The sequence below is a fragment of the Varroa jacobsoni genome, unplaced genomic scaffold, assembly GCF_002532875.2.
Source record: "Varroa jacobsoni isolate VJ856 unplaced genomic scaffold, vjacob_1.0 scaffold_310, whole genome shotgun sequence".
NCBI classification, from domain to species: Eukaryota; Metazoa; Arthropoda; class Arachnida; order Mesostigmata; family Varroidae; genus Varroa; species Varroa jacobsoni.
In genome coordinates, this window is record NW_019213212.1 from 181,153 (window position 1) to 204,061 (window position 22,909).

The 22,909-nt window shown below is 40.2% G+C and overlaps 2 protein-coding genes across 3 annotated transcripts in view; one reads left to right on the forward strand and one right to left on the reverse strand.

Moving 5' to 3' along the window:
* Positions 1-6,847, reverse strand: part of LOC111259239 (uncharacterized) — a 59,820-nt gene extending 52,973 nt beyond the window's left edge. The window contains exon 1 of the mRNA XM_086967813.1: positions 6,270-6,847. The gene's annotated coding sequence lies outside the window, so the exon portion shown is untranslated. The remainder of the gene's footprint in view (positions 1-6,269) is intronic.
* A 240-nt stretch (positions 6,848-7,087) lies between these two features.
* Gapvd1 (GTPase activating protein and VPS9 domains 1) lies at positions 7,088-22,575 on the forward strand. 2 transcript variants are annotated; one of them, XM_022831091.2, is made up of 15 exons: positions 7,088-9,308; positions 12,019-12,281; positions 13,635-13,760; positions 13,985-14,114; positions 14,430-14,578; positions 14,765-15,253; positions 15,545-17,136; positions 17,340-17,527; positions 17,882-18,151; positions 18,263-18,527; positions 18,718-18,938; positions 19,114-19,256; positions 19,597-19,937; positions 20,196-20,449; positions 20,705-22,575. In XM_022831091.2, exons 1-15 carry the CDS (start codon positions 9,201-9,203, stop codon positions 20,969-20,971), a joined length of 4,806 nt encoding a protein of 1,601 aa, XP_022686826.1. In that variant the 5' UTR covers positions 7,088-9,200; the 3' UTR covers positions 20,972-22,575. The 2 variants fall into 2 exon arrangements, with proteins under 2 accessions (XP_022686826.1, XP_022686827.1); XM_022831092.2 differs by having other exon boundaries at positions 17,885-18,151.
* The last annotated feature ends 334 nt before the right edge of the window (positions 22,576-22,909 follow it).

The following is a 22,909-nucleotide window of genomic DNA, read 5'->3' on the forward strand; positions in this document are numbered from 1 at the left end:
TCGTTCTTAGTACCGTTAACATCATCATTAGCGCCATTCAAGTTACAACAGGATATAAACGATCAACACTAATGAGAAGGCTAGCGATGGGCCGGAAAAAGATGCCTGCGACTTGTCGTCAAACAGACTTTTTATACTAGAACACGCGATAACGATGATTAAGAGCAAGTTAGAGGAAAAAGCTAACTGGTTTAAATACGAGATCTAATCGTAGCAAAGTGATACAACACTAATGATGATAGCTTATGAAAACTACTATTTAGTGAAGACTTACTAGCTACCAAAATTCGTACTACATTCAGATCGAGTGATTGGTTCGTGATTGAGGCATACTCTTGTCAATGTCCCGCACATCTTTTTCGTACAACTTCATTCATAGTGTGGAATAATTGTTCCTGTTGCAATGCAGTTGTAGGTTCTTTGCTGTCGATTTTCATTACTTCGTGTCCATATTATTCCCTTTATGAAAAAATAGGTCATCACACATGGCTTTCTTTGTTTCGAAAGTACATTTGAAGCTTCATATTTTTTTCGTCAAGATCTATCATAGACGTTTAGGCAGCAAGAATTCTTGCAAACTTCGCAGGTAAAACGGAAGCTCTTCGCAAAAGCTTTCCTACTATATATTATAGAAACGACTATTTGCAATATATCATCGCCATAGTTTACGGGGTAACGTCGTTGCCCCCTAATCTTAGGTACACGTTGTGGTCTGGGTTCGAACCCATGGTGGCTAGAAAGACAGACTTCGATTTGTGTGAGAGCCAGCCAGCCAGCCAGCCAGCCGTCTGACGGAGTGCCTAACAGCGATACTGGACGTAAGACTCGAAACAGAGAGGGCTATCTATAATATAGTACATTCAAATTAGAGAAAGCATTGGCAGGCTCATCCATGAGCTCTGGTACGACGAGTGCTAGTAATTTCGTGTTTATGAATTTATTTATATAAACAGCAGTGCGTCATTTTTCGAGCAAAGACGAGATAGTATTTGATTCTTTCGCACTGTACGAACCTCCAGCATTATTGAATTTTTTCCTCATTGTTACTAGATTCGATACGGCTTCTTAAAAGTCTAAAAAGATCTTCAAGAGGCAAATTGGACAATACTCAATAAGGTTTATGTTTAAAACGAAAATAAATCAAGATGGCCCAAAAAGCCATTTATGATACACCTGGGTCCTTGATGCAGAATTTAACGGCTGTTTTATAGGGAAGAAAATCAATTGTCCATTGGGTTGCTTAGATGAATCCCAACGGTTACTAATCTTTTCAAGACTTTTCTTGCCGTTTTGCTTTTAATAAACTCTTTTTTTGGGGCTTTTGGCCGGCCACCAGTGCAGAACCCAATTTTATTGCAAGTTTTTCTACATAACATATTTAAGCGACACTTCACTGAGTTTACGAACAGCTACTATCAAGAATTACTTACGGATTAAACGAAATACATTGAAAATCACTAGTTTGGGGTTTAGGTTGCGCATCGAAGTTTTGTGGTAGATGGTGGCTACATTGAATAATCACATTACCAGGAATGACGTATGCAAAAAATATTACCAATGGTCACTCTTTACATCAAAGCTCAACGTTTTTTTACTAACAAACAATAGCTTCTTTCACGCTTTCCTTTAGAACTGATAATCATAAAAACGATGCTCACCTGAGCAGCCAGATATGCCCCCTCCTTCTCCCCCCGAGGCAATACGCTAAAGATGAATAAATCAGTCACAAGTTTAAAAATGAATCTTACACTTACATATTCACGCAGCTATAAAAATGTACAAACTTCGCAAAAATATTCGTTTACACCGATTTCAAAGAAATTTGGAAAAATTTACTAAAAAAGGGCTTTGTCCGCGTAATTTTAAGAACCGGTTACCATACTCTCTGGTATCAAGAAAACGAAGATTGACTGGTATTTTTACTCAGTTACCAATGCTAAGTTTCAAATAAAACGTAGCGCTATTATTTATTATTCGGTCATAAAAATGCTTCTGGTACAGCTTTACAACTTCTTTCACTGGTAAGAACTAGTTACAATTATCACGATTAAATCTAGAGCCCTTTTCTGCTCTTATTCTATACGTTTTTATATCCAGCTGTACTTGAGCGACACTATTAAATAAAAACAGTTAAACCTTTGATAGGTGATAAAATACATTTTCAAAAAGTAGCCGAATGACAAGTCGTGTTTTGCTTTTCCAACACCGCCAGAGTTTTTAACACTTCCGCCAAAAGCAAACTCCTGCCCTGGCTTTCACATATACACCAGTGTGCCCATTAAAATAGATAGAAATGAACACACCGAATAAAGGATATATGTCCGCCCCCTGTTAATACAGTTAACCTTTAACTAGCGGTGCTGTTTTATTGATACCCTGACCCCTGCCAAACATGCAACAATTAACAAATAGAACTAAGCGGGCATTAACACAGAAAGAATGAATCAGGTGGATATACACACATACAGACAGAGAATCGTTATAATCTCGTGCAGAATAACGTTAATAATAATCACGATAATAAAAAAGTAACCATAGCCGTAAGCACAGGCGCAAACGCAACTGTAATATCAATAATCGAATTAATATAGTAAAACGGTGGAAGTGAAATGATACAGCTCTAGCCTAGATCGCAGGCGAGTGTCAATCTTGACTGGACGCTTTGGCGAGAAGATTGCTAAAACTATCATGGGCCGCTAAATATGAGTAAGGGTAAGTAAAATTCGCGTCTGCTTATACCTTCGCCTTTTGCCGCTTTGACTCGGTCAATTTAGTTCGTAAAAATATGGATAAACTACTGTAAATACCTGTGCTTCCACTCGGAGTTCTTTTTTTTACAAAAGATGGCCTACAATCGCTAGAGTATTGCATTGTACCATGCCAATAACAAATGTAAGTTCACTTTATTAAACTGATTGCGCGTGTGGTATCATGGTAAATATTTGAAAAGATCACGTCCTGAAAATTTGATGTTAAGATAACAATTATATACATATGCGCGAAACAACTCCTCACTGAAAATGCCAGGTCTGGAAAAATTCAACTAAACTGGAAAAATATATTCTGTGATTAGTGATAGTCGTTTGTGTTTCGTGTGCTTTATAAGCAGCTGGTCGAAAGAATGTAAAACGATATTTTCGACCAGCTGTTATAGGTGGTCGTATCATGTATGGCTCGATTTTCCACCGTCAGCTGCTTGTTACACGATGACGCGTAGCGATAGCTACTAGATTTCCGAGGAAAGAACAAAAATAACGAGAAACGACGACAACAGCAAAAGAAAAACGCATAGAGACACGTAATATCTTCTTTGCATTCATCCACCTAGTGTATTAAACCACCGTCATATAAATGTGATTGACAGAGCTTGTTTAAACAAATTACGATCACTACATCTATGTTTTCATATGTTATAGGGAAAAATAAACGTACTGAGCTTTTCGGATAAAGGAAATCGGATCTCAAGCTTTGGAATAATGATCAGTTTTTCCCTCTGCTCAGCTCTTTGTTATGTCACTCGGATGGACGCCGAAAAAACTGTTATTATCACACGAATGCTGATTTGGAAAACACAGAATATTGTTAATAGAAGGAACGACAGCAAGAAAATGGAAGCTAACAGAGAATCGACAATAATGAAAGTCATCACAGACTTTCATCTCATATAGCTAAAAAAAAGATCAAAGAAAGCTGCGCATCTTCGGTCGACTCACAGCAACAGGTTAGCAATAACTTGTACAATAAGCAGGATTGGCTAATTATAAACAGTGAAACACGGGGCTGGGAAGACATCCGAAACAAAAATTCGGGAAATCTTTCTTTTGTAGTACGTTAATCTCGTCAGCATCAGAAGACATGCTGCTGTTATATTTTGCCATTTCGATTACTAATTGCTGTTTGTATAAGACAAATGAACAAATCGTACTACATCTCACATGTGCATTAAATGATAAAAAAAAAAAAGACAGCCAGTAAGGGCTGTAGCGAATGGCATTCAATTTTCGCGTAGAGTGTATCCGTCAGATTTTTTCAGTCGGGTTCAACGGCAGGTAGACAAATTTCAATAAATGTACCCATCTGAACAGAAAATGGCACGGTGTCAAATATTCAGGTGCTAATGTTCGAGTCCTTTTTGTCTCGTAGACAGAAATACTAAATTAGCATTCTTTGTTAATTATTAGCAGAGTGTCAGCATGCACGATGCAATTATGTTAGACATGGGTAAAACGAATTTTTCGTGACGGAGCAAAACCTGTTAGATTCAGCCTCACATTTTCTATCCAGCATTGAAATACAGAGCCACTCGTTAACACTAACATTCAGAACTGAATCGAGCTCTTGCACAAATTGCCGATTCACAAATAAAATTTCGTAGTTAAAAAGAACAACGTTAATTTTGTTGGGCTTAATTATACGGTGGAAATACACAACCTGCTCGACGAGACCGCAGTTGATAAACTGCGTTTATCAAGTTCTGTGGGTTGATATTTTAGATGGAAATATAGCGCACAAACATATAAAATATCTGACAAGGTTAAAATTGCTGCAAATGAATAACACAGGTAATCACGGCGTAACGATATATTAGGTTATTCAGAAACGAACCATTACAAAAAGAAAGTTGAACTTGAAAGTTTCAAATCTTGCAGAAGACATCTTGTGAATGAGCATAAAAACCGGCCCATCTTAAAATGGACAGCTGCTAGCGTTCAAGTTGTAAAGATACCGTAGTTGTCAACCTCAGTAAATTAATAAAATAAAAAATTCGGCAAATGGGTTACCGCATGATTTTAGCGAGGATCAAAAACAGGAGTAGACGCTCTAATCTTCGTTTGCTCTCATCATACAATAGTGACCCGTTATTGTGAGTTGACGAGAAGAATGGCTCGTCAGCAATAATCACGGACAGTCACATGAATGTGTGAATGCAACTGACCTGGCTAGATATTACCCTAAAATAAATGCACAGCTGCAAAAGCTTGTGGTCTAATCGTCTAGTATATCCCGCACTAAATGTTATTGACTTTAGCTTTTAAGCGTCGGTTCGTCGATTAAAGCTGTACTGTCAATGACTATAGGAGATGGTGGAAAAGCTTTTGCGTTAAGTATCCAAGATTAGCGAACCACCCCTTATTGCGCGACCTCACACCCTAAGAATCACCGTGGCAAGCTCCCATTTTTCGACTCTATATCATCTAGCGTATTCGCCAGACATTGCTGCCGTAGACTTTGCCGTTTTTTTTAATCTCGACGATATCTTAATAGCAAAATAATTCAAATCTAAACGTCATGTCGGAGCCACCTTTTAAGATTTCAGCAGATGGCGGAATAAGCTGTCAATCAAATGACAGAATTTCATGCGTAATAATCGTGTTTCTTTCATATTTCGGTTGAAAATAGAAAAACTAAGCGTAGAAAAAAAATAGGGTAAAGTACGTCACGTCGTTTCTTCGGCCTACTATATAGTAAAAATTGCATCTGTCAAGGGGCTTTTTTAAACGACCCCTAAGTTTTTGACTAAAACATACTAAAATCTTTCATGTAAAACGCATGTAATTTTTCATGTAAAACGCTGGTAGCTCACAGTTCTATTCTTGTAATTTAAAAATATCCGCATTATTAATTAGCCAATATTTGTTGTTTATATGAATATCTGCGGTGCCAATATATGCGAGAAACCGTTCAAACTGGACTTACGCTATTTAATCACCGAAAGAGATAATATATAAGACATCGAAGACATAGAAATTGTCCACTTCTATTTTAACAACAACACGAACATTACGAAAATATATATAGTAAATGCGGCTAAGAATATAACTACTGGCCTCGTATTAATGTATATTTTATTGTACATATTTACACACACAAAAATGTTAAAAAAGCATATTTCCCGCTGCTTGTATCCCAGTTGTTTGCGCCAGTTAGAAAGAACTTAATGAGAAGCATGCCGAGAAATTTCTTCAAAATGATTCCAAATATTCTAAGACAGAAAGAATCACAGTTTTCATTATTATCTACAAGAGAAAAATCTATTTTGTTTTTCCAAAAGTCAATAAACACTAGAGCCATGCAGGTGGTTAGCCTAATCACAAATTAAAATCATGGTGGTATAGATAATTTAATAAAATCTAGAATGAAAGGTCTAGTCATATGTAGATTAATTACTCGCACTTGTTATCCATCTCGCCTCTTGCCCCTCTTTTATCTTCTCTGTGTGACCAAACTTTCATTTAAGCACCGAAAATATTCATCTCAATCAATTTTACCTTTGACGAGCTGCAGATGACGACGCTAGTTGAGTTTCTGATCCAAATGCTTTCAATATTCACGAGTTCTTCAAGTTGTCACTCATGGGACTCACGTTTTTCTAGTGCTTGGCAACGTCTAGCGCTCGTACTCGTCAAAAACTCACCACCACTATCACCACCAGCCTTTGTCACACCTACTTTTACTTTTTTTGTGTTCGTCACATACAGATTATTTTACGAACATTTGATTGCATACACATGTATATCAGAAATAATGTACACATAAATCGAATATTGTACATGGCTGTATGGCAATCGACTGTTAAGCGATAGAAATACCGCTAAGTTCCTAAATCATCGTGGTACATACACTGCTCGGCACATATAGACACATTCGTTAAGCTTGTTACTCGCCTATGCTAAGATTTCGCTACCATCTATTACTAAGCTTAGATAGCGAGCATTCTAACGGCACTAATAGTAAAAGAAGTTTTCAGAACAACTCCTGTTTGAATTCGGAACAGTAAACCCCGCGCCAATACACCTCAATCGCAAAGCGTCGTCGCTCAACGTACGACTCGAAGGTATAATGATACGAAAATGCCGCCGGCATCGATTTAAACCAAATGAAAGCTGCCGATCAAAGAGATGAATAAACGCATTTCTGTTTACCCAATCTCTCTATTACCAGTGAACCCCTGTCTGCCCGACATCGCAGAAAACAACAGCAGTAGCTTTTTGTGCTGCAGCGGGTGCTATGGCACGGCCATCCGCCTAACTCAATGGCAACAATGTTTTTGAACTTGCTTAACCCAATTGTAGCGTTTACGACGATAAACCACAGTTGTTGCCGTTTACTAGTCAAGCGAACTCTGCACAAAGCAGCAGAAGCAAAGGAAGAAGGCAGAGCAAATGAATACATATTTACACACATACATATACAGATCAAAGCATCTGAGCAGATAGACACCCCGCCACGAAACAGTACCACTACAAGACACTAATAACAAGGACTTAACGAGCTAATTAATATACTTTATTTGATCTGAGGACACAAAACTACAACAATAACTGCGGAATACGTCTAGTATTGTTCTGTGACTTTAGCCCCTTACGACGCCCCCCCCGTGAATATAGTCGTGGTCGTTCTGAGGGATCATCGTTAATGTGCGTGTACGTGTGTGATCATCTGATCGACAAAAACTGAGAGAGAAAAGCTGAGATCTACGTACCCAACTGTGACGCGCTTTTATCTAACGACAACTTGTTTTAGCTTATTGTGTTATTGCTTCAATTAAGCAAGTGCATGCGTGTGATACTAATTAAAGCTAAACTGCTGACGGTCAGGCTGCCAGCAGTCTTCCGAGGCGTAGATATACACAAGAACAAGTTCACGCTCTAGAAATGGTCTCCTTGTTGAGTCTTCCTCTTTTCAATAATGTTTCCATCCCAGTGGGAGGCGTTTCCCCGTACTGGTGTCAGTGTCGTCATACATGTTCCTGATTATTTGCGCCGAAGCTACTGTTAAACTGCTATTACAATTAGCAATAGGTATATATATATATATATATATATATATATATATATATATATAGGTGCATACATACGCATGTAAATGTCTGCTTCGCACTCAGCAGGAAAGAAAAGTCAGTGCCAATAACGACACAAGCATCAACAGTTGATCTCGTCTGGCTGGTTAGTAGCGTATCTATCAGACTGTTTACAGGAGAGCAATGCTGTTAAACATCTGACCTGTCGTTTTCTCTCTCTCACTCGCCTGTACTGTCCATGTTGTACTCGGCGCTGCCTATGTAGACGAATGGAAGAGCTAAACGGAGAAAGCTCAGGGGAAAAATCTGCTGAGGACAGAGGCATCACGCACTTGTCAGATGAACATCATAAAAAAAGGGGCAAGAATAACTGACAGTGAGGAAGACAGATTCGGTGGCAATCCACCAGCAGCGATCAGTAACGCCGTCTTCGTTGCGCTGTACATAGAGCAAATGCCAACTAACTAGAGATTTGCTGTTAATAAAATTGGTGTTCGACCTGCATGTGCCACATGTATATGCTGCTGTCCGAATTTGTGATGCGTGTCCGTCGGTCTCTTCTGTAATGCGTGCCGGCCAGCTGTTCGCTGTTGTTTTGATCAACGAAAATCTATATTTCGACCGGATACCATCCACTTCGGCATCGTCGATCGTGTCACTTCCAGCAGTGACGACATTAGGAATTGAAGCCTATTTTTCATCCGCTCTCACATCGTTTTTGTTGTCGCAGCAGCTTGCGCCACTGTGCGTGGTATCGTATTTGGCTGTCAGCCGCATGGTGGATTGCCTGGCGAGCGGCAGCAGTAGCGAACGGGTTGTGACGACAATTTGGCAGTAACGACGACTGTGTAGTGTGCACCTGACGACATTGTCATTAGACGGCAGCTACTACCAAAGTTGTCGGTGTCGAACGCCCAAATGAATGATCGACGGTTCAGTTTGTCCATTCGACTATGTCTCTCTCTCTGTATGTGTGTGTTTGTCAAGTGGTTATTAAACTACTAATTCTGCTATCAAAGTTGTTGCTGCTGTAGCGGCTGCTGCTGCTACCGACGCTGGGTCTGCTGGAAACTAGTGGCGGTGGGTAGAAGTTCGGCCCAGTTCCTGGGGCATTACGTCTACAACGAATCGTAAGGCGGTCATAGTGGTTTGTGATTGACTGCCTGGCTAGCTATAGGGGCTGCGGGCGACGCTACTGACTTCTGTCGGGCCACTGCTGTCCCCACTGCTCACATCTTCTACCGTTCAGTGGTTGTCTTTAGGTGGTAGTTTCAGCAACGTATGGCGTGTTAGTACGTGAACGATAAGCGACACCAACGCAACCGCAGCGAAATTGTCGTTGCCTGTGGTCGCGGACCATCGCTTAACGACCGAACAGCAGCTGCGGCGCTAGCTAGCGATGGCTCGAGTCGCTTGTCGCGAGCTCCTTGAGCTCGTGCACAGTCTTCGGCAGGAACAGCTGTTTGTCAGTGCCGAGAAACGGAAGATACACCAGCTCAATGATGAGGTGCGTATAAGCGTCATACGTATATAATATAGCGTTGTATATAATACTCATAATAGTAGAATGTATGATAAAGTTGCTTACTTCTAGTGTATCAATGGTACTGACTAGGAGTGATAGTAATAATAATCTACTCCAGAAAAGGCGCTGTGCCTAGATGACGTAAATATGTAGTTAGGTTATTTGGAAAATATTGTCTGAAAAAATAAGAAACCAATGTGGTAGATCGTGTGGGGATAGAATTTCAATTAATTTGGTTCTCGAGGAATACAAGACTTTTTTAGGTAAAAAATAATACCACTACCAGTGAATGCTCACCATGCATATCAACTATGCATAGCGTTTATAAGCAATTGTTAAACGTGCGTATATGTTAGAATCTGTTTACACGGTTGTCTGAGCAGCTGTCTGAAGCAGCATGGGGGTGTTGCTGTTGCTGTGTTAATCGAGTTGGAGAGCTGTCTAGTACGAAGGCACAGGAAGGAAGTGAGAGAAGGGGAGTGACGGACACTATCGTTCTAAGTGTCATCCTGCGTTGAAGCTATGTAGACGCAGTTTGACGATACTGAGCCTTTTGACCATCTATTTCTATTATTAGGAAATAGATTAGGTGTTGATTTTAAATTGTTATTGGGCCGACTTCTGATCTACCTCAGTGGCTCTGTTTAGGTTGGGCCACCAGAATACAAGATAAATCTTAGAGTTACTCGTAAATATTATATATGAAGTTTCGAAACAGTAAGCAGTAGCAATTTTACAGTTAATTTACAGCCTAGGAAATGTTTTACCTAACAACAAGTGGACGCATAAACAAGTATGTCGTACCTGCCTAGACATAGTTGCGTAACATATATATCAGTCCGTTTAAACATCACATAAAACGCAGGTACTCTGCTCGTGACGAGTTCTATGCGTGCATAAAGTATGCCGGCCACGAGACGTCAGCCGTCGGCGCAGTGTACGCTTTCGAAATAAGAAAATTATGGATGTAATGCTATGTCGTCGCTTTATTCATATGAGGTGATTCAAAGTAACTGTCATTAACGCTATTAAAATTACGTGCCAATAAATGTATTTTCGAACGAAACCTCTCTTCCATTTCTTGCATTCGCTACTGTGTAGCTTTAAAAATTATTATTATATATGTTGTAAACTACCACCGTTAGGATACATTAAAGAAATTTACCGTGCGAGCTCATCTTAAGTTTCGGCCGAGATGAAATTTGAAATTAAGCTTGAAGGACAAAGGAAGGGGTTAGCATTATCGTCGTAGGCGATCCCCGACGGCATATTTTCTGACGTGTGGTGCTGCTAGGTTTAGAAACTTGTCATTTAATTTAAGAATATTCGAACCTGACATCGTGGTTAGAAAGAGGTCTGTTATCTGAAACAATAAAACGTATTATGTTTTTATAAATTACTAAATGCTTTTCATATTCTAATCAACTTCCTTTAGAACTATTTGATACTTTTCACATGCTGATGAAAAATTTTGCTATAATACGTTAAATAAAGATGAGTAATAATAACTTTTTGTTACTTAGGCTTGAAAGTATTTTTAGAACATGTGTAACATGCTACCAAATCAATTCGTTCCCTTCACTGAGTTGATATGAATATTATATAGGCATCTGCTAATGAATAAAGATAAAAAACAACCTATTAAAATATTACTACTTTCGTAACAATAAAAGCCGCCCTGCATATAAAATTGGTTTGATTGAAAGGTCAGTTAAGATATATATAATATATATACATATATATAAGTATTGGTTAACCTGCTAGTGTAATTGAGGGATAAATTTATTGTGATATAATGATACAGGCTTCATTTGATAGTGCTTTTGCTAAGGAAGCGTGTTTGATCGGTAGTGAGTGAAGAATTCTTGGTGTATTTCCTTGTGCTTAGAATCCACATCGTTTCATATGTATGTCTTCCAGACATGTCAATTTTCGACTGCTAACGGAATCACTAGCTATTTGTGGCATAAACAAGTTGGAATTCTGTGACAAGGTTTTAGTACGATTCAACATTATGTCAATACACTGAAATGAGCTGAGTCACATTTAATATGTTGCCGATTTCTACATACGTCTGGATGGATAACTGCAGCTTCGCTAAATCGGCTATAAATTGGGCGTAAGGAAGATATATTTCTACAGAACTAAGGAAATCGATCTTCCGAGCGGGAGACCAATCAGGAAAATCATTGCAAGACCCTTTGGTTCGCCGTAATCCCCTACCGTAAAAGCTAGTTGTAATTTGAGCCTATGCACAAGTGCTATTCATTAATAAATGTCTTCACGTAAAATCTTATTAAAAAGGAATCCGCAGAATATACTTGGTCAGCAAAATTAGTTAATTTTTTGTGAATCTGGCGGGCACGGAAGGAGCTTCAACAGTACAACAAGCCACTTGATGTTTAAACACTACACAGGTTTCAAAAGATTTTCTATTCTTCACGATGAACTATACAAGTCACATAAATACATGCTTTGTATGAAGAAAAACGGTTGTAAAGAATCTAGTGTTCACATACAGGTTATGTTAAGCTACCTGTTTAAAAGTAAGCAAACGGTCTAGCCGAACGACGTAATAACCCCAACTATGACGTCATTAGTTCAAAAAAGGTTTCGGGAGATTCGGCAGTACCTTAATACCGGAATTGCAAAGCTTACGGTTTGTGTACTCGACAAATTTGACAACTTGCAGGTGCGGCGATGTTCAGACCGCTTATTCGAACGAGCATGGACCGCTCGGCATCAACGGATCAACCTGGATCGATACATACTCAGTATGCAAGACATTCAGAGTGCTCATCGAAAGGCGGTGCAACTCGACGGAGTGCACTTTGTTGACTCCTACAAACGGTTAGGCAATGCTGATCCACCGGTCAGTGACCTAATCAAGGCCCTACGAGAGAATCCCAAATTGCTTGCGCTCTTTCTCGACCGTTGCGAACAAATTAAAGTCAGGTAAGCCTAGATGATATTAAAACAATTAGGATTTCTCATAAATGTTGAGATTAAAAAGATACATGTGTTGATAAGTAAGCATTAGCTTTGCAGAAAGATCCTTACTAGTCCCTTTCAATTGTAATGTTTGTTATACTGATGTTGTCAATTTATGCTTAGGTACATGTTAAACCTGTAGTTTACTACAATTTGACCAGAGAGAACAATGTAATGGAGCCGAACGAAGACCATTTACGTAAATGTATGTCGCTCATGAAATAATCTGCAGTGGGTCGAAGTTCAAACGCTTAGGCTTTTCACGGAAACGTTTATTGTGATTTGTTTAACCCAACGACCACCAACGACCATCAAAGGTCTATGTAGTCCTGGCAATTAACGTTACGTCTTGGTAATGATAATGGGTCACAGACCTATTTTCAGACTATGGTACCAGCCAGCTAGCTAAATTTAATTCGTGAATGAGAAAGTCTGCATCGAAGACTGACAGTCTAATCTCTAAATCCTAAGGTGTGAGTAATTTGAACTATTTGAGCAATAATATTTTGCGTGTAAATGCGTGAATAAGTACCCGAGCAATGTGCACAAAACTCTATATATCGGAACTGTTTCTTAAAAAATATGTTACAGTCTAAATTTAGGACTAAATTTTATATTAACTGAAGGATACCCATCTCCGTCTTGAGTGACTTAGGAAAAGGCTTCTTGTGAATCGGCGCAGACCTTCAGTAGCAAAATTGGCTTATTATTTCGCTTGCAACTTTAGAAATCGTTTTTTTACCAAGTACCTTAAAACACTTGAACAACGGTAAAATGATGGATGACACGTTATGCACGAGTGGTACGCGCGTTCAAAGCCGAAGAGGTCCTCCTTTGTTGATACTCATCTTCGGACTCTGTTGCCGAAGAATGCACTGACATATTCCTTAACAATAATGAATAGTCCTATTGAGGCTTTCATCTTTCACGGAAAATTTCATAAGCGTTGTCCTCATGAGATCTAATTAATGTTTACTAAGTTGATGATACGAATTATGTCTATATTATTTTTATTCGGTATTGCAAAATATGCTTGCAATTTTTTTCTAATCGCATATGCATATCTGCGAGAACTATTATTCAGATGTATAAAAGTACAAAAACGTATACATCATGTAGGGTAAATCGCGTAGCTCCACTGTTCCGTAGAATCTCACAGAAGTGTCGATCTGTGATTTCATGTGTTCTCTACGATGCGCCTGGTGCAACAGAGGATTACAATTATGCTTTGCCAAGGTTATTTGGCCATAGGGAACGAACCTCAGCACTAAAGAAAATAAAGAAGACGACGTGTAATCATGCTTATTTGTATTTTAGTGCCCCAACTTTGCAACATCTGATCAGTGGAGTGATGATCTCTCTGTATGGAGCTTGCCTGCTTTCTGAAGACAACAATTATGCTCTTGTACTTCTTTATGAGCTCATGCACCTCCAACTGCCCAGGTGGGTATCTTTCTTGCTATTTCGCTTGGTGTACTAATTTGGCACTGATTAAAATGTAATTTTAACGTCCAGGTGTTGCCCCTGAAATTAGACTAGACGTACTAGCCAGTTTTCTAGCAAATTTGAAAGTCGTAATGTCCAGAGACAATAAGGTCATCAGAATTCCGTCTAATAAATTTCCGATTCTATTACAGATTATTTTTAACCCTATATTCTTATTATAGGACGGATCAGCTCCGCCGCCTTCTTCAAAATGGCTCGTGCACATTCAGTCGTTGTTATAAAGCGTTTGTTGAGGCACACCTACCCGCCAAACTATTTCTCACCTCAGCTCTCAGAAATGCCATCATTCAGGTACATCCCTATTTTACTTAGAAAATTATATAGCGAGGCGCAATCTGATATACGCAATGAAGCAGTTTACCCAGTCAAAAATTTAGAATAGGTAGGACGACTAAGTAATTCATTCAAGACAAAATTAGTGAAAACGACTTTACACGGTGAACTTTGGCTTGTTCTGGAACAAAAAAGTGGACCATAGCTCATAGATTAGATAGATAGAAAGATAGATTTATCTATCCTTTAGCCTGAATCTGACGCAGTACACCTGAGTAGCTGTGTATTCATAAAACAAATTTATATTCTATATATATGTTTATTACTGAATAGGTGCTTGTAAATGACGACCTCTACCTAGATATTGAACCAAATAGCGCAGTGGTACGATTCGCCCCTGAAGAACGAATGCGTCATTTCGGCCCAGAAGGTACACCACAGTATGAGTCCAGCCTCCGTACCTATCGTGCTTGGTCAATAAGGTAAGTGTATTTGAAAATAGCAAGCCAAACTTAGCCGAATCTTTCGTTTAAGAAATCCTTCGTTCATGTGGCTATAATAAAACGTGATGGGTTATTAGACTTTCAAGACCCAAATAGCCTAACGCTGATATTTTTTACGTTGCACTATTGTAAACAAATTATGTTATATGTGAAATGTTTTTTTAGGAAATTGACCGCTTTGGCACAGCTGTTCCTTGACGGAATATCCGAGTCAATGTTCTGCTTTCCTCCAGCACTGGCATGGCTTGTCCGCCAATTCTACGGGATCATTCTTGATGAAAACAAGATTGAGCCACGACAGATCGCTGTCATCTGTGCCGACCTCGTCTTTTACTTTTTTATTTGTCCGGCTATCGTTAACCCGGAACTGTACGGGGTTATTGAGGAGGGACTGCATATCGGGCAGTGTGCACGTTTCAACCTGATCCAGGTTGCACGAATTATTCAGGTGTTGGCTATGGCTCGTTACGAACCCATCGACGAACGACTGGAGGAGGTGTATCGACACTTCGACAAAGAGCTTCTGCCCAACATTCTTGAAGAGATTATTCGAGGCAGTCAGCAGACGGACCTACTAAGTGACTTGCTAAATGGGTCAGCCGTCAACACCGATCCATCTGTAAATACGCAGGACAACAGTGGTCCACTGACAAGGTAAACATTTACAATACATGCAATTAGCGGCACAAGTCGTTGGGAAAATGCCTAGCTATACACTTCTCTATAAGGTAACTATGGCAACATAGCAACATTCTTTTTGGGAGCGGATGAAATAATAGCATTAGTAGATACAACAGAGTAACTGATACTCAAAACCTAGTTGAAGAACATACCTATAAACTAGGCATTTAGTTTCATGACACATTAAGAACAATGCTATTCCCGTAACAAGACACAGTTCGTGTTGAAATTAGAACTTTATTCATTTTTTTTCCTGATGTACAGGAATGCCGTTCTTATAAGTACAGCCGAGCTGCAAGATTTAGTGTCAACCCTTCATCAAGTTTTGGATTTAGAGAGTAACGGCTCATTGCTCCGCGAATGGCTACAGCCTATTATGGAGCACGTGCCTACACATTTACCTTTAAATATTCAAGGAACGAACAATCACAATGGTCACTCGATGGAGGATGGAACACTCAAGATGGCTCTGATGACGAAGGTCAGCAGAATGCGTAATCCTGGACAGAGAGGTTCTCAACACGCGATTGCTCTGGACGGTTCATCGAATGAGACTGCTGATGAATTTTCAGCCAAAGACAGTAATGATGTTATTACCGAAGTTCTCGTCGTGTCCTTACCAAACCCAGGTCGACGAGAATTCCCTGGCGCCATGCCTGAAGAAAAGGTCCTCAGTCTTGAGCAAAGCAAGCGCAGCGCTACAAAGGTTCGCCTAAACCTTGACAACCTAGAAGAAAAATCCTCAACAGGCTCAGGAAAACGGACACGCTTCTTCGGGGATCAGGAGTCAATTGCCGGAGCGAGTGACAACCTGGAAGCAGGCCTGTCAGAGGCAGCAAGCGTGGCATCATCCCTTGATATCGAGGAAAATGCTGACAACTTGTCTGATATGGTATCCGCTAACGTTAGTGGGCCGGGAACGCCCTCAGTTAGCGGGCGCGATACCCCGTCATCGCACGGTGCTGCGCCGGTGCCTCCCCATCCGGCACAAATTGCCGAGCAGCTTCAATTGCTACAGGGTGGGGGTAACCAAGCGGAACAGCCGCAGCTAGCAGTCCAGGCTCAGATACCTACACCAGCCAACATTCCCTCCCGACGTCGTGCCCCTCCACGTCCCGAAGCTCAGAAACAGATGGACATCGAAGACCGCTTTGGACGTTTTGGCATCAGCAACGGCTCTGGAATCGGTTCATCGGTAGCTGAAGAAGAGACAAAGTCGATGGTATCCGACACATGGAGCACCGATGTTCTTGGTAGCGACTCCGAAGCGCACTATGGAAGTGGGGCGGGCGGTGGAGTACCCTCCGCACACGAACAACAGTTACATATTGAGTCTCACCTGAATGCGATGCAGCAGCACATCCATGGGCATCTTTCTCAGCATAACGTCAATGCAATGCAACAACAACAACAGCAATTAATCGAGCTAAGTGAGACACAATCAGATGCATGGAGTACAGCGGCAATGACGTCCTACTCGGATCTCGACCGTCTTCAAGAGGTCGATCCCGAAGATGACTTGTTAATGATGATGCCCTCTGAACGACGCCGCTCCGCCGAAGATGTTGGAGCATCAATGGACGTCGGGCCAGGCGAGCCAGAAAACGGAGCAGGCATGTTTGTTGGACGGGTTGTAAGGGATAATGTAGGGAATGGAGGGGGCTGTGCTGATCGGCAATCGACGCCCACGAATTTAATCAAGCTCAATTCAAATGATGGAGATGAACCTCCGCCACTCATTGATGTAGGCGATAATGCCTCAGCGGTACGATTACGAGGAGCCAATTCACGGCAACAAGCCCTATCTGGAGTGTCTGCCGATACACCTCTAGTTGAGACTGATCCACCCCAACAAGGTTAGTGAAATTGTACAATGTGATATGCACTTTTATTTGTTAATGCTAGAAAAGTGTAACAAAGATGCTAGAACAGTTAAGAAACTCAGTCATAAATCTGCAATTATTTAGAACTTCGCATTATATTACATCTAGGTTTTGTTTTGGACCCTATTCTAGGTCCCATAACCCAAGAAATAGCGTAGACTACTCTCTATTTACAGATGACTTATTATCGGGAGCATTTGCTCACAGTTTGTCGAACGGGTCGGTTGCGTCTTTTGGAAGCTCCACACCGTTTGGAAGTGTCATTGAGGCTGCAGCTCAGGGTAGCCAGAGTTTGGGTAGGCTAAGTTTCGCTATGAAAGAACATTCGCCGTCCCGGGAAAACCTTCTTGACCGAGATCTCACGGTTAGTTAAATTTCGTCTATCTTCAAAGGCTCGTTTCTCAATGCAGGCTGGTGTAATTCTCATCGATGCGGCTTGTAGTTTTAATCAAGCTGCTTGTGGCGTATTGTAGAATTTTAGGTTTGAGTTAACCCAGTTTCTAAAAACGATTTTTAATTTACAAAATGTTAGTGATATGAAATATAAATACATTTTTAACTAACTCAACTTGTGTTTTAACTCAACATTTAGTGTTGATTAGATAATCTTTTCTTGGTAAACGAATCGAGGACCCATAATAAAGTTACACAATAGCTCCAAAACATTCTTAGTCTACTTATCCTATAGATTAGTCTAAAGTCGTCAACGTTTTCTTAGCAGTTCAACAACGGCTCGGTCTTGGACAATGGAAGTTCGGTTGTGGCGGTAGCTCTCCCTGTCAAGCCACAAGGAAGCGCCGACAGCTCCGACGGGAACTCCGAGAGCAGTTCGGATCTTCTAGGCGGAATAGCTGGACCTGTGGGTGCTGGCGTAGTAAGCGGACGAAGCAGTGGGCCTGGATCAGCCGGTGACGACAGCGAGCGGCAGGTGCAAATGCGCAGCGGGGCCATCCCAAAAACACCGCGAATCCAGCTTCAGCAGCAGCAGGTATGGATGAACTCGTTTCCTACGAAGCGTGTCATCAAGCGCGGGTACCATAATCATTGTAGGTCAAACTTCGCAAACCAAAGTGTACTCATGGATTCACGACGGTTTCAGATTTCTAGTTCTGATCGAGCATCTGGAGGTGGTTCTGGTGGCCGCCACAACCGTCAATCAGGTGGAAGCGGCCAACGAGGCTTCCTGAGGAAATTCGGGAATATCAAACAGAGTATCTCATCTAAAGTAAAAACTCTAGATCGAAATTCGGGCTTCCGAAGATTCACACCAGACTTAGATAATGGCGGTACAATTCATGATGAAGCCGGACCTTTAGGAGCGGATCATCAAATTGTAGGAGCTATGCCAACGCCTACCGTGCAGTGTAAGTTATGAATTCGCACGTAGCTTTCTAAAACAGCTTTTCTGCTTCCCCGAAAACTTTTTGATATGGTCTAATCTGGATCACTTTATAATATACACGGTTACAACTCTCCTCGAGTTTAGTTTACCTCTTCAAAAGCCAGAAAGCTTACAAAGCTGTAAAATCAAATCGTATATTTACATTATTGTAGTCATGGACGCATCAGAAATTCTTGAAAAATACCGAGGGAAGAATCGAGGCGATGCTGAGGCGCCAGGTGGCGGGCTTATGGCCGATAACGCCTCGTCTGTGTCTGGTGGTGATTTGCTGGAATTGGATGAAAGCGAGGCGTCTGAGCAAAGTCCTGAGGAAGTAGCATTTCTTGACGCAAAACGAAAACTTAGGACAGTCTTTGCTAATGGCAACATACAGGTAAGTCGAAATCAAATTTTGCCCAGTTTTGTTAGCTACGGGTAAAGTAATATTTTAGAGAAAACGCTTCATTTCGTATAACCGAACGTTTGTTTAGTATATGTGCACGATATTATAACCTACTGCGCCACCGAGCCCTGGATTTATGCTATCAATTACAATTTCGTATCTATAGACCCTTCACTTGGACCGTTCTCGCGTCGAGTTGCTCCTGCTGCTTAAGATGATGCTGGCGGAGTCCGTCGGCCTACAGAATCACCAGCAGACTGCGCAGTTGCATGAAGCGATCCGTTGCGTATCAAAGCTTGACTCTTCGATGTAAGTTAACCAGGCTAAGTGTAAAAATATTTAATCAAACTTTTACCGAAATATTAGTTCGTATGTTATTGGACTGCTACTATCTAATGCACTTGGCTTATTTTTTTATCCTGCGAAATTAGTCGCAAATAATTTTTAGTAAGTAAATATCAAAGTGTATTTTTTTCAGCCTGATATTGTTTTGCAAACCATGAATTATTTTAGTGAGTCAGTTGGAAACATATAGGTGAATTAAAGTCGAAATGAAGCAATGACGTTCGCATGGTCATAACCTCGAATTGATATTTTCAGTCACATTTTAACTGGTGAATATTGACGCGTTCATTCCCGTTTTTCTTAGGCAAGAACGGGTGCTCTACGCTATGCGTGAAGACTATCGCCAGAGAGCGGCGTACGTTTCCTATCTTGTTCGAGCACGCCAGGGGCTTGAAAGCACTTTAGCAGGACTGCAGACCTTATTGTCACACGTCAAAAAAGACAAAAGTGTATCGCATGGATATCTAACGGCGCAATGCGTCCTGGAGTTTTTGCAGATCGTTCGACGGAAGGAGATCGGCCTCAGTTTAGAAGGGCTCGTCTTTGAGTTTAAGGATCTAGATGTGTCCGACGAAAAGGCAGTCTTGGTTGAAAAATATTTGGAAAGGCTGTACAAGGAAATGAGCGCACATCCTCTTTGGCACGGTAGGTAAATTATCGTGGATTTTTAATAAGCTTATATCTACAGGGGCTAACTTAAAAGAGAGCGTTTTTTTTTGTAAATCTAAATACATTGATAAAGCTATGATCTATCTTACTAGTATTTGGTTAAACTAAACAGCAAGTGAAGTTGGTGTTAAATCATAAGTACGATTCGAATTTAATATTTTGTACTATCTGTAGGTACATTTGATTTACATACATCTAGAGGCTATCTTTATTGAAAAATCCTGTTTATTACAGCGAGCACTGAAGAGTATTTAGCATTATCGGAATCCACTCTAGAGCGTCTGGTGATGGGCAAATTGTACCTGCATGCACTTTTCCCCAACGGCGATATTGACCTTCATCGCGACCAGGTTCTCACAGCGCATATGCGAAAGCTGGCTCAAGTAATTACGCCGCAGCACCGGGCACTTCGAATTCCACGGGGATATCTTCTCGAGTGTCCTTGGCCTTCGGCACAGGCTGCCATTGCTACACTCAATGCATACAAAGTATGGTTTACAGCTTGTGTTGTTGTAAAGATTTATTCGCTTTATTTTTCAAAGTTCTGGAACCTTTCCAATACAGCTAATAAAACATACTTTACTTTAACGTAGCGGATAAAATTATAATTAAATACACACGATAAACAAGAACAAAAAGTCCCAAACTAGAGCCGTCTGATGAAATTTGTATAGCAATAACATGCTAGCAGGTATATCTAACAAACTTTGTTTGTCCATTATTTGCTGTGATGCGATTTTCAGGCTCCCAGAGACAAATTAAGTTGTGTATTTTTGTGCTGCAAGACCATCCTTGACCTTCTTCACTTGGCGAGTAGTTCGGCAGCCGCAGCCGATGACCTCTTCCCTATTCTCGTCTACGTGCTCATTCAAGCAAACCCTCAGTACCTGCTATCGAACATCGAGTACGTAAAACACTTTTGTTCTGGCTATCAAGACGGCGAAGCTGGTTACTATTGGACTATGCTTGACAGTGCTGTTGTCTTCATCAAGAGTTTGGAATATAACTAATTATATATTAGTGATATTCCAAAGGTACATATATATTTATACATACTAAAAATTAGTAATTCCGGCAATTTATGCTGTATGGTCACATAGCCGTGTATGATAATGATAACATCGTTCTATGGAGAAAAAAATATCAAACGAACTTTTCTTTTACCAATGTCGTAAACGGATGAAATAGAATGGACGTTAAGCAATCACTGCGGCCGAATATAACAGCAAAAGAACAACAACGAGTAAACCAAATAAGGAAAGCTGCAATTTTTCGACGAAAGACGAATACTAATAGGCAAATAGTACAATTATAATAGCTTGAAACGTGTGCAAGCAAACGTCTGTAACAGATTGTGTCTATTGTAAAGTACTCTTCGTCGAGCCGACTACGATGCAACCAGGATTTTAGAACCTTCCGTGGGGTTGTGATGGTCATCTTAATGATTGCCAACCAGGGAATAATGATCATTATCGTGATGATTAAAAACTAGAAGAAGGAGTGGGACTCGAGAGAATGTACTCGTTGGTGATAAATAGATTCTACTGAAGGTGCAAAATCATGAGCATTTGCCGCACAAGTGTCGACTTCTTGTCATCACAGAGTAGGTAGCCATCACAGTATAATAGTGAACGCCTGCGCCAGTGTATAAGCCGACAGTTATTTAATGTTTATTATTGAGGAAAAACGGTTAAATTATAAAGCGCTGGGGAACCAACCCCATCAGACAAGAGGAAGCTCTTTTCAGCCGTGCCAGGTGGGAACATTTGAGAATGCTTATTCGAAATTGCAAAGATGCTTCATGAAACATTGTTTATAATTGATTAGTGATACTGATGGTCTGGGAAAGTGCCGACCGGTTCATAATGCACGGATCGAACAATATACGTCTGGAATGGAAATGCAACAATGACGAGGTAGAGTCTGTTATAGGCATCTTTTTCACATTACAACTTTGGGTGATATATACAGAGGAATATATAAATATACATATATTAAGATATATAAAATTCCCATAAATATATACGTAAATACAGATTTAAAAAAACAGCTGCATAGATTTAGGCCAATAAAAGTGGTATCTGGCCAATATTCTCCAAGTCTGTTGGGAAGATATATTAAAATGTAAACAAGTGTTGTCATTGAAGATAGGTGGATCGTATATATCAGCCAAGTACCCAATAACAACGATTTAAGCTTTGTGAAGCTTATGGCACTCAAAGGGTGGAAGAGGGCCACGATAACTCTAGATAGTATATTCTGGGTAATGTCAAGTGATTAGATATAAAAGAATGCTTGATAATAAATTCAAAGCACGCTCACTTTAGAATAATAATATCCACACATCGATGCCCACATGTTCACCCTTAAGTCCCAACTGTTGAATAGGGCAAACAGAAAAAGACGAGCTATAAAATAATCAGCACTCATGTATACGTATCTTGCTTGACAAGTTTTATCATGGTCAAACTGAACTGTTTGTCAAATCTTTTTAGTCGAGCGTGATTAACTTCAAAGCATATGAAGGCCCGAAGAAACTATGTTTCTGATGTGATCAAGAAAGAGATACAGCAACAAGTATCGTTTATAAGCTGAAACAAATATGAATGGAAAACATACTATGAACAATTTTTTTGCTTCATCATACGCAACGTTTAGCGAAAAAGGGATATATAAAATAAGCAAAGTAACGAACTACTTTACATGTACAAGCAAAAGCGTAGAATAATTCCAGTGCTATAAACATACCATACTAACGTGTGTCTTAAAGGAAGACCTCGAGCTTCGAAAAAGGCAAATTTCGATAAAATATGACGGTCTGAGAGGGACTGAAAATATATTAAAACAATATACTAGAATGTTACTGTATGGGTGAAGAATGAGTAACGGAATAGAAGCTTTACTAAATGAAACAAGAGAGGTGACGCTACTAGGTGTAAATGTATATA